The sequence below is a fragment of the Blennius ocellaris genome, assembly GCF_963422515.1.
Source record: "Blennius ocellaris genome assembly, chromosome: 8".
In the NCBI taxonomy this organism is placed as follows: Eukaryota; Metazoa; Chordata; class Actinopteri; order Blenniiformes; family Blenniidae; genus Blennius; species Blennius ocellaris.
Genome location: NC_137657.1, coordinates 23,555,221 through 23,568,087, shown reverse-complemented (window position 1 = coordinate 23,568,087; position 12,867 = coordinate 23,555,221). Strand labels below are relative to the sequence as shown.

At 43.0% G+C, this 12,867-nt stretch overlaps 1 protein-coding gene across 1 annotated transcript in view; it reads right to left on the bottom strand.

Moving 5' to 3' along the window:
• Positions 1-222: 222 nt before the first annotated feature.
• The window catches only part of klhl32 (kelch-like family member 32), a 35,515-nt gene continuing 22,870 nt past the window's right edge, over positions 223-12,867 (bottom strand). The window contains exons 6-11 of the mRNA XM_080500364.1: positions 11,865-12,080; positions 7,147-7,873; positions 6,953-7,011; positions 4,236-4,428; positions 2,308-2,402; positions 223-1,009 (exon numbers count right to left, since the gene is read on the bottom strand). Of these exons, the coding sequence (XP_080356490.1) occupies positions 848-1,009; positions 2,308-2,402; positions 4,236-4,428; positions 6,953-7,011; positions 7,147-7,873; positions 11,865-12,080 (1,452 nt within the window). The 3' untranslated portion in view covers positions 223-847. The remainder of the gene's footprint in view (positions 1,010-2,307; positions 2,403-4,235; positions 4,429-6,952; positions 7,012-7,146; positions 7,874-11,864; positions 12,081-12,867) is intronic.

The window sequence follows — 12,867 nt, the reverse complement described above, 5'->3', positions numbered from 1 at the left end:
CCGCTAAAGAATTCTCACAGAACACTCGCTCTTCCCTCCTCGCGCTCTCACAGCTCTGCGACGGTCGACATGAAATGCGTTCCAGCACTGTTTAGTCATGTAGCGTGTTTATTCTGCAAGTGTACCATATATTCTCTCAGACGCAATGACTTCGGGCCGACGACGGGAAGTGCAGGAACATCTCATGTTATCGTACGTGTACACACTTGGATGCAACAAATATTCACTGAATGACGACCACGCTTCCATGTGGACATTAACAATCACAGATCCTGAGCGTATTGAAAATTTCACACTCATATGTTCAGTGGTCTGTCACCGTTACAGTAGAATCATTCATCTTGAAAGAAAAAAAAAAAAGGTCTTTTAATGTAACGCACCGCTGAGCTTCCTTCTGGGGCAGTTGACACTTGTGACCCCAAAGTACATGTGAGTTTATAAGAAAACAAGCGCTCCCTTTTATGCCTTGAAAAACTTTTGTGGTTTCAGCTGGAAACTGCTGTGGACCGATGTATTATCCGCTTTCCACAGGAAGCTCTTCGTCTTTCCTTGACTTGACTACCGTGTCTTCACTGGACCTGATGACATGCGTCTCAGTCTTTGGGTAAATACAACAAATGCTCTGCGTCAGTGTGACCGCACCGTACTCCTAGAAGCTTAAAGAATAACAGCTCTTGGAGATCAGGATAAGTACTATTATGTTTGCGCGTTGAGAGAATTCCTGGTTCAGTCCTGCATGATTACTATGATCCGGTACATTTTTCGACAGTCAAGTTTCACCAGGCGCTGAGCTTCGCTGCAGGCGATCAATCCTCACGTCAAATCTTTGTGTCCTGTGACGGTTGGTTTAAACGGCTCCTATCCTGTGATGAGGTACTTGTAAAGTCTGGAGGTTTGGACAGGTGAAGTAAGGAGCAGGAAGGAAACAGGCTGCAATCCCATTGGAGGCGAATGGCAGTGTTGGTCCATAGAAAACCTCCTCCTTCCCCTCTGAGCTTAGATCCAGCACCTGGAGAAAAGAAAGATTCACACAGGAGAGCATATTTAGTTTACACCAGCTGGAACTCTGACATAGTTGTGTGAGACTACGGTAATCAGGGTAACAGCACAGTAGGGGTACAGCCTCTAACTTCATTTACTTTTACTCAGAACAGTGGCGATGCAACGCTATTAGCCCCAGTTCGCCATCATAGCTGGAAACAGTCATTGTGAACACATAATTGTGATGAAACTAGTTTTAATTTAGTTTTTCTTTAATAGTTGATACTTTTCAATTCATAATGTCTTTTAGATTAAGTCTGTGGATTGTTTTGATTATAGCAAACTACCACTATTTAATGGACTGTATCACATTATTGTAATTTAACACCAGCCTTGTTGTTGTTGGGTTTTTTTTAAATCTCCCAGTATGTCTAAAATGTGACTCAAAGGGAGCAGATGGCTGTCATGACAAGCCTGAAGCTTAAACTTCATTTCTGTATTTGTTTCGAAATGATAACAAGCAACGGAACGTCACATTCATGCGGCTGGTTTATTTTGAGCAGAACTGAAAGTGTTGAGTTTGATGTTGTTTAAGAATACTTTACTGATCACTGAGCCAATGTTTATACCTTGGATGGCCTCCATTACTTCACTGGGAAACTTTAGAAAACCAGTAGATTCACACACAGTTCAGGGGTCACATATAAGACCACTGTCCTTTAAAACAAAGAAATAAGAGTATTGACCCCCATCACCTACTCCTCCACATCCCAGAAATAGGATTGATCAATGTGGGAAAAGAAGGAAGTTCCCCAAGGGAAGTAATAAAGTATGATTAGTTCAGTTTAACTGCAGCAGTGTTTGTGCTTCAGACTCATCTGCAGCCTTCAGCAGAAACTCATCCTAATGTTGTGGCTTTGATGCTGATGCTACTTTGTCAGCATGAAGATGACTGTCTTTCACTGCTGCGTCACAGATTTCTTGGCTTTACTCTTACTGACACAATGCAACGTCCAGAGTTGGCTTGTGGGGCTCCATGTTTGACACCACTACAGTAGACAGCTTATGCTCAGCTTGTAATGGAAGACCCTATTGATTTTCTTTTCATCATTATTGTTGACTATTGATGCAGTATTGAGTGCTACTTCTTAAGATATAAAACACATATTCTTTAAAAAAAAAAAAAAAAAAAGCATTTCCAACAGTGTTTGGGTAATGAGTAATTCTATAACGATCTGTGATGAAATATTGAAATTTTATTAATCAATATTTGAGTATTTCATATTACTTGATGATTGCAAACTTCTTAAAATCCACACCACTCACCTGAATGCATGCCAGAGGCTCATTGGTCCAAATGGAGTATCCTCCAACCACATAGATCCTGTCATTGTGGACGGCCACTCCGGACTCGTTTTGACCTGAGGAGAGCAGAGACGACACCATGTTTCACTGTGCCGAGCAGAGGGCAGGATGACAAAATGACTTCCTGACTGTCCCCCAGGAGACGGGAGGCAGATAAATAGAGAAAGATGGGGCACGTGCAGGAGAGCTGAGATTGAGCTGCTGTTGTCTTTCTGTGACTTTGTCTTCAAACTTTCACAGATACTGTACAGTAGGAGCAGCGGCTGCTGGAACAAATGAGGAAAGTCATCCAGGAGGAGAGAGGAATAGTTAAGTCACCTGAACTTTAAAACCTGCAAGTCTCCAACGTGAATTGATAGAAGATGATCCCGCAGCCGTGTGCTCAATAGATTGTGTTTAACGTGCCTGCACTCCATCCCACCGACACCCTGGAGGCTAGATTCTCTGTATACTTACAGGTCCTTAGTATAGACATATATGTTTTAATTGCATATCATCCTACCGCCCACTCACAACCAGCAGAGAGACATTATGTGTTGTGTTTTCACATCTAATGAGAGGTGGATGAAGCAACGCTTTACACAACCTACGTTTCTGAGCAACGCAAAATGCAGAATATAACCAGAACATGAAAATATACAATTTATTTAGATTAGCACTAAACATCATAGGGGGGAGAAAAAAAAAAAAACTTTCTTTTGTATTAAATATTCATGACTATATAAACAACAATTAAAAGTGTAAGTCTGAAAGAAGGTGGGTCACTTTTGATTGACAGTGACCTTCCGAACGATGAAAGAAAAAAGGAGGCCGTGAGAGAATTATTATGAATCTTCACCAACATTGAGAACTTGTTGGAAAATGTTGTGGCTTCACACTTTTTTTTAGCAGCCAAAACCGCGAAGTTATCTGGCTCATGCTTTGCCTGTATTACGGGTAAGGCCCAACACTGATGTGGTGTGAAAATGTTCACTGGCTGCCTGCCTCAATGGTAATTTAGTGGACTAGGAAATCAAAATAGTGAGGTGAAAATGTACAATTTGGTGGCTTTTCCTGCCAGATTTGCGAGAGGTTTGCCACTTATTCAAGAATATATGGCGTTTTATTCAATAATGTTTCCAAAAACATTGAATCGTATCTCCAAAAACAGAAGAAGAAAACTTATAGAAGTCCAAAAACAAGATAATGTTCTGTGGAGATGTTTCAGTCCCACAACTGTGGTTTTTATACCTTGTTTTTTTACATCTCAATATTGTGTTCAAAGACATGGAAGAATTGATCTCGGTCACTCAGCTAAGAAGGCGTCATCCCACCTGTGGCACACAAAGGCTCCATTTCTTGGCCTTTGACCTGAAGTTAGTTCATCAGGGATCTGAGAAGACAGACTGGACACTTGAATCTCTGACAAAAATGCTCCTCATGCTCTGAGACAAAAAAAAAAAGAAAAATCATAAGGCGTCCATGCCCATCTTTATCTGGAGTCCACCTATTTTCAGTATCTTCATGAATAAATACTCTTCTGTGAAGGTCGGCTCCTCAGAATAGGGATAGTGAGTCCTCTGTGTGCTTCTCCTCCCTCTGAATTCTCTAATCTTAACTTCATCTGTAATAAACTCTCTGGACCATTCTCAAGTCCAGTGAATTCTTTATAGCACATCTTCAGAATTCGTTCAACATAGCTTCAAAAGTATGTTTGAAGAAATAAAAACTGTGCAGTTAGTAAAATTATCTTGCTAACCAAATAAAGGCAATGTTATAATTACATTGATTTATTATAATGGAGAGAATGGATATTATTCATACCAAGTCATGTACTGCCAGGCGTATTACCACCTGTACAAATGGAAGCGTTAATGCATGTTTTGACTGTGTTTCACCGCTCTTCCCACCTGTGAGGAGGCTGAAGGAGCAGCGCGTCCACTGGTCCTGGTCCATGTTGTAGGAGTCGATGTGACGGACCAGGATGCGGTCGTTGTTGAAATCCAGGTCGTTCCCACCCAGCACGTAGAGCTGCCTCCTCACCGCCGCCATGACGTGGTACACCCGCCTCTGCAGCATGGGACTGCGGGCCAACCACTGGTCCTGGAGAGGAGGTGGAGGTGGTTGGAGAGTGGAGGAGGAGGAGGAGGAGGAGAGGAGGTACGAAAGGCGGATGGATTTGAAGGAAGAGGGGAGAAAATGAGAGATGGAGCACAAAGAGGGAGGGAGGGAGAGGGAGAGAAACAGGGTGAAAAGGGAAGGAGGATGAATAAGAAGATTAATATTTAAGCATATCCATGCATGGGTAATTGATGTATGCTCAGTGCTAGATAAATAACGTGACACTGGAGCTCTGGTTTGTACTAATGACTTCCCTCCCTATTTCTAATCATATGTTTCAGCCACTCCATTTTACACCAAGGATCCCTGCTCATTTCACTAAGTGTGTGGAAGCTTATTTGTGTGTGTGTGTGTGTGTGTGTGTGTGTGTGTGTGTGTGTGTGTGTGTGTGTGTGTGTGTGTGTGTGTGTGTGTGTGTGTGTGTGTGTGTGTGTGTGTGTGTGTGTCTGCTGGGAGCTGACGGGTGGCCATCTGTTGAGGGTAGAGTGGGTGGGGGGTTGCTGTTGCTCTGGCAGGTGAATGTAGATTCATGGTGAATACAAATGAGACTCTCTCCCTCTCTCTTTCCCTCGCTCCTTCATTCCCTCGCTTCCTTGCAGACGTGTACAAACACGGGCCCATATGGATATGCACCTTACACATATACACACCGCATACCTCCACACTATATACAGCCTCACCGAGATCCGGGCCTCTGCAACAGCTGTTTGATATACATACACAAACAGAAATGGAAGATTACTACATTCCAGCATCGTGAGCTGTTTGCAAGTAAACACACGCAGAATTAACAGTGAAGCCAAATTTTTTTTCTTCGCCACGAGGCACTGAAAGAGCACAGCAACCTTAAAAAAAATAAATAAATAAAGTGTGTCATGAGTGTTTGTTTTGTATTGAGGATAAAAAGGGATGCATCAGGTGCTGAAAGCAAAAATCAGAAGATTTACATTAAAGGACCAAAATGTGTTTGGGTTTTTTTTTGGAGGGGGGCAGGGGGGGGGGGGGGGGGGGGGGTGTATTCAATCTTAGATATTTGACCACACATCACTAATATAGAGCTCAGCTTTAGAGTTACTAAGCCTGACATCCTGAAATCCATGAAAAATGTAAGCCTTTCCAGGATGCCGATGGTTTCAATGAATTTTCATATGGTGTGAAAATCAATTAGTAGATGCTTGACACCTGCCTGTTGTGTAATCCATCACCATGAACATAAGGCCTGTGCTGATTTCCCTTGAAAACAATTTATTATTGTTACACTTGTTATGTATAGATATGCTTTTCTTTTTGTTTTTCTGAATACTAGAGATTCCACTTTCCCTTCAAACAATTTCAAAAATAAATTTTTCAACACAGAATTTGAAAAACAAAACAAAACAAAAAACCAGAAGCCCCATTCGAAATTGTACAAGACTTGTGACTCAGGTGGATTTTACACATTGATAATAAGAAACTTAATAAGTTTTATAATTCCTGACCAGAGTCAGACAAATATCATTCCCAGAATGAAGGGATCTATTGCAAAAAGTAGAGAGATTACAAAACTGTTCTAATTAGTACATAACCATCTATAACCATGGCTTATTGTGCTTGTCACTTCAGATACTAATACAACATTTCCCATGAAAATAGAGTAAACCCACTAGATACTATCGCTTCTTTTACGTCACAAATCTGCCAAGTGGCAGATAAACATATCTTGATTTACTAGTCATATTTACTTGGATGAACTTTCTTTTGTGCTCCAAAAGAATCACTGATTATTCAACTCAATCAGTTATTATCAGGCTTCTGCAGAGGTTTGTGATGATCCACTCATTTGACCTGCATGGTGTTTTATTCATTTATCTTAGAATACATTTCTGGCCCTTTGATTGACGGCTAAAGCAAAAAGCCGCCTCAGGGAGAGACAGCAGCTCTACAACTGTCCATGTATGACAAAATTGGCTCATGTAACTTATAGTAGTTGTAAATGCATTGTTGATATCATAATCAGTTACTATTGGTGTGCATAGATGAGGAAAAGTGAGAGCGATTTCATTTGACCAAACCTTGAAACATCAAACACAGACACAAGTGATACTATGGCTTTGTCCCTTTATGTGGCGAACTAAACAAAAGCCACTGGCGAAATGGAACAAAACATTTAAACCCTAATCAAGTGGATTGTTCTGGGGTATAAGAACCAACGTGGCACAGCCCCTGATATTCATCTGGTACTCCATGTTTGATTATTCGACAAATCTCCATCCAATAGTCATTCAATCATCTTCAATCTTCTCCACAAACAAAAGATGAAAAGCCCAACGCTTCCTTAGTTTTCTAAATGTTGCACTGTTGCAGATGTTGTCTGTGTGTCCAACAGACAGCATGAACAGAAATAGCTCTATTAAAGACTGTAGAATCTAAACTTTAGGTTAGAATACATTCAAAAAAAAGTCTCCACAGTCACTCTCACTTAATATTGACCTGAGCAGCATATAATGTTTAAGTCCTTCGCAGTTACCTGTTCTGGGTCGTACACCATCAGCCGACTCTGGTACTGAGCTGTGTTCGTCACCCCACCTGCAACGTAAAGGCACAACACCCCTGGATTTCATCAGTGTGCTTCAACTAAGTGCGTCCGTGTGCATGTGCAGGTACAAGACGCATTAAGATAAAAGTCATGCATGCGCTGTCCTTCTGGAGTTCATCCCGTACCTGAGACCCACAGCAGACTGTCAGCCACACAGCCGGCGTGGCAGGATAGCGAGCGGTCGAAGGGCTGGACGAACATCCATTTGTTCCTCTTGGGACAGTAGCGCTCCACGGACGGCAGCACCTGCCTCAGCTCATTCCGGCCCCCCACTGCATACAAGTATTGACCCAGCACTCCCAGGACAAAGTGTTCTCTGCACGCCTTCATCGGGGCTATCTCCGTCCACCGGTTGCCCCTGGGGTCATACCGACACGCAGTTCTGACCGCGCACGTCCTGCCAGTGGCGTGCTCCACCTCGCCACCCACGACAAACAGAAAGTTCCCCATCACGGCCACGCAGTGGTGGCTGCGTCCAGTGGGCATGGGTGCCAGGTCACTCCAGTTCGAGCCCCCTGCCACGCGCACGTGCTCCTGCGCGGCGGGGTTGAAGTAGCGCAGCTCCCTGACCCTGCTCACCTCGCGCTTCCTCCCACCGATTATATACAGGGTGAGGGACTGGAAGCGGGGCCTGGTGCGGGTCGACTGGCGGAGGGGCTGGGCGAAGGTGGAGTGGTGGTAGTCCAGGGCTTCGTCCACCAGGGCGGCGGCGGTGGGGCTGGACTGGACCAGAGGGTGACTGCGGGCGAGGTGATGCAGCGTGGGGACGTCCATCAGGCCATAGCGGACGTGTTGGAGTAGATCCTCTGTGTACTGGTAACGACAGTCGTGCTCCAACCACAGAACAACCAACTGGAAGCAGGAAAGAGAAGAGCAGTTTCAACCTGAACCAGCTTATTCTCACTGGTCGTTGTGTTTGTATGCATATGATTGATCAACCTTTCTTTCATGCACGGCCATTGTGCACAATTGTCTTTTACATGAATTCATGTAGGCATGACAATAACATTGCAGTTATTAGTATTGAGATGTGGATACTTTTAAAATGAATTGACCTAAAACAACAAAATACGACAGCAAAGACCCACATTTGAAATCAATCGAGTCTTGTTCCTGTCTGAATTGTTTTGCAACTTAACTGTCAGCTTTGTAGTAGAAAGTTATTTCTGGTGGAGCAGAAAAGACATATGCTGTATACAGTATGTCCTCCTCATCACATAGTTGATATATATGCATGTAGGGAATAAATGACAATTATTATAAATAAAAATGCAATGTAAGAAGGAGTGTAAAAAGTACTTTTTATTTTAAAAAATTAACCAAGTAAAGAAATACATTCTTATGAACTAAATACTCTGTCAATCACAGAGTATTGAAGAAGTTGATTTTGCATGGAAATTGCTCAAATATTGTGATGCATTATTGGTTGGTTTGTTTTTCTGTTTCCTGAAATCATTCATGATGGTGGATGCAACTGATTACAAATACTGAAATTACTGTAATTAGGTGGTAATTTTGCATACTTTCATAACTGCTGTTTTCAAATATATGCTTTTACTCAATATCCAAGTACAGCTAACATACAGAAATCTATAAATCCCGACTGAGTATCCCCAGTATTTATGGATGGATGGATGGATGGGTGGATGGATGGATGGATGGATGGCTGGATGAATAGATGGATGGATGGATAATTACTTTGAGTGTAGATATTTTACAAAAGTAGATTACATTTGTATCCCTGCTACCGACAGTAATTATAAAAAAATATATATATATTTGAAAGGTAACTATTCAAAGTAGATTTTTTTATAACAAGAGTACATTTACTTGTATATCACTAAGTATTGTACATCTCAAACTAGAGAATGAACAAAGCTTTAGTAAAGGTTATTTCCTGCTTCCAGGCTGAGGAAATCAAACCATTTTCTGGTGCTGCTCGGGGGAGGTTGTCCGGGGAGGACTATTTGTTTGTGATCCACCACAATGATGCACAATTATTATCTTCTAGACTTTCACAGGACGCATTAATGAACCAATTTGCATGTTTGTATCACACTTGTAGTGATATAAACTGGTGTTATGTGATGGCATTGTATGTATGAGAACCTCAGGTCAGGGATTATAAAGTCATTAACAGCAAAACTACACCAACATTGATATCTTTTGAAAAACAATTTTGAGTTTGGGTAATCATTCACTTTTTTGGAGTCACGACACCATTTCTTGTGACATCTTTCTGTTTGCCAGTTCTTCACAGGTTCACCAGTGTGATTACCATCAAGTTATTGTGCTGCTAAGATATGACAGTTTATTTATGATGCATAATATTGAGTTTATCATGTGTTGCTTTCTTTTATATATTATTGATTCAATCCTGACACAGTTAATTTCCAAGTAAAGGAAGATAGTCCAAGAGGAATGATAGCAACTCTAAGCAGGGCCTTTATTTTCTTTCTCCTTTATATTTAAACAAACGGCTTCTTCAAGAAATGGGTAGAATAACAACGTTAGGATGTATTGCAACAAGACAAGATGCTAAGAAATCAGAGAGAAGTAAAACAGAATAAAAGGCTGCAAAAGAAAAAAAAACTCAGCAAGAAAATAGATGAAAAATCAGGCAAAAACTAAGGAATGAAAAAAAGATGGCGTGAGGGGGACTATGACTGAAGGCTTGCTAATCAGAATAATTTTTCTTGATAGCTATGAGCTATTATGGCAAGATTGAGGCAAGCCAGCGCTACAGCGATGGTTGCCAAAACACACACACACACACACACACACACACACACACACACACACACACACACACACACACACACACACACACACGAATTATTAATCAGCAGCATTCAATATACAGACTGTAAATATCCACAGGCACCCTCCTTTGTTTAATGCTGGCAAACCGGGTAGCTGAGAAGGGATTTAATTGAACTTGAGAACGGTGGAAGGTTATTTAGCTTCGACAGGGTCTGAATGTGGGTAGATGACTGGAGATCACTGATACCATTATCAGCAGAACAAAGTGCAATTTGTGCTGAGACTGAGAACTTATCACAGAGGAATAAAGGCAAGTTTTTTTTGTGGCTGGTAACAGACACAAGAAAAGAGCAATTCATCACAGATTGAGCCTGTTTTTTCACCATAAATAACACAGGATATGGATACTTAGAGTTTTCCACACATGCAAAACTGCCTTTCTGTTATTTCCCCTTCACTCCGGCTCTAAAGGTGTAAATATGCAACAAACATGCAAGTCAGTCTTCAGTCTCTTTGTAGTATCTGTGCCACTCTGCTGTCTCTTCCTCCCTTTCCCTTTCTATCGCTCACCCCGCCTCTCTCCTCCTCATCGCTCTGAAGTGACAGTGAGTGTGTGCATGTGTGTGTGTGTGTGTGTGTGTGTATGTGTGCGCACACTACGGCAGCTGACTGTGAAGGTCACGCTGCATCACACAACTTCCTCGGGGCACAGAATAAATCAACTCCTTCTCCCTCCTTCCCTTCTGAAAGAGAAAGTGCGAGAGTGAGTGTGTGTGTGTGTGTGTGTGGTGTGTGTGTGTGTGTGTGTGTGTGTGTGTGTGTGTGTGTGTGTGTGTGTGTGTGTGTGTGTGTGTGTGTGTGTGTGTGTGTGTGTGTGTGTGTGTGTGTGCGTGTGCATGTGCATGTGTGCGTGTGTGTGAAAAGGGGAGAGTGAGGGGAAGAGATAGTGAGGGAGGGAGAGAGGTGAGGGGAGAAGGGGAAGCTACAGAGAGGCAGAGCAAAGGATGGCAAGAAAGAGAAGGAGGGAGGAAGAAGAAAAACAAAGGCAGAAGAAAATGTGATTTCCAGAGCGTGAGAGACTCTAAGAAAACTCTGAGTGACGGTGATTGACGGCCCAAGCTATATCTGTCCTGCATTGGCGTGCACCCACCACCGCGCCCCCCCCCCCCCCCTCACCCACCAACCCTTTCGGACGCCGGCCCCCGCTTGCCGTTCGCTTCCGTCTGATGCCCAAATTAACCTTCTGGGCGAAGTGAAGGAGGCCCAAAGCAGCCTAATCAGAGGCTGATTATGGTGGCGGCGGCTGGCTAAAGGGTCAGGGTAATTGTGCCATCAGAGGCCTGATTGTTTTCAATCAGACGGGCGGCCGAGTGACAGCTGGGGGATTGGGGCCCTGATGGAGCCGCGGTGGGCCTAATCAGAGGAGAGGAAGGGGGGGGGGGGGGGGGGGGGGGGGAAGAAAGACAGGGAGAAAGGGCTGAGGGGGCGGCAGAGGGGAGGTGGGGCTGATTGGTGCAAATGAACAGTCAAAACGGCCAGTCCCTGCTTCACTCCACCATCCCCGGCAGTTCATCAAGCAAGCACGCACACACACACACACACACACACACACACACACACACACACACACACACACACACACACACACGCACACACACGCACGCACACACAGTGCCTAAATGGATACACGGACTGACAGTCTATCACACCCATGTACACGCACGCTCAGAACCGGTCCTTCTTATTGCATATCCTCATTAATATAAACAAACAGTATGTGAGGTGCAGATGGCAGTGTTTAATTTGTTGTGCATTGGTCTGTGTGCATGCAGTACATTTCTATGTGTGTGTGTGTTTGTTTATGTGTTTGTGCAGTATATGCACACAAGTTTAGTGCCAGGATGCAATTTGTTCAAATTTACAAGCAGAGATGATTGTTTCTCACTTTTGTTTTCATCTAAATATTACCATAACACTCGGCTTCAACACTTTAACACTGCACTGTGTGGGGAAAAAAAAAAAATGTAAAAAAGAGAAAGTCACAGCAACACAAACACACACTAACTTCCAGCAGGGTTACCTTCCATATCTCCTCCTCGCTCAGGGAGGTGAGGCGGTCACTCTTCAGCACCTCCCTGAGGAGGCGGTAGGGCAGCTGCAGGGCCTCGTCCTGTTGGCTCTGGCTCAGCTCCGACAGATGCTCCACCAGGAAGCCCACCACGGCCTCCTCCAAGGCGGGGAGGTGGAACAGGTCGGCCACACGGTACAGCTCCAGGTAGTTCACGCTACTCAGCTCCTGCAGGAACCGAGACGTAAAGAGTGAGTTATACAGCAACGTTAGAGGGCTTTAGAGACAGCTGTCAGATCATGTGACCCTTAAAATACCCCGCAGTAACCAATGAGGAGGGAATCCGTCTCTCCAAGTAAAAGGGGGGGAAAAAATCCATTCTTAATCCTGAGGAAGAAATTTAAAGGTACAATATGTGGGACCTGAGCGATCCACCTGTTGTTTGTTGGAGAAGTTGAGTTGTTGTAACACGCAGTCTGTTGTTATTCTAGCTCTGAATATTTTGACAGCTAGGAAAACCTCATACAATGTCTTAAAGCTGTTTGTATACTATTTTAGTGACTTGCTGCTTCCTTTCCTCTGACTGTAACCAAGACACACTCCAATCTATAGAGAGACTGACGACACCATCTTGTGGCGCAAAGGGTTGTTTCATTTAATTTGTCAATATGCTCCAATACCATCTCCAATACCAAACATCTAAAACGACTTCTTGACATGACATTGTGGATGTATGATGGATTATCCAGCATGCTTCTTTCACTTGTGTTTTACATATAGTACATATAAGAATCTTGAGAGACTCCTGACCTACACAATTGTGTGGTGTCGAGAGATTGATTTATTCATTCATTAGGGTGTTACTTATTGTACTTTTCCAGTTTTCATTTTTTTTTAAAAACAACTAAATTTTCAAAACATTGTATCTTTGCATTGGACATCACTTGTTTATAATGTGTTCAGTAAAATGTGTTGAATATAAAGTGTGCATACATACATACATAACACAAACTGC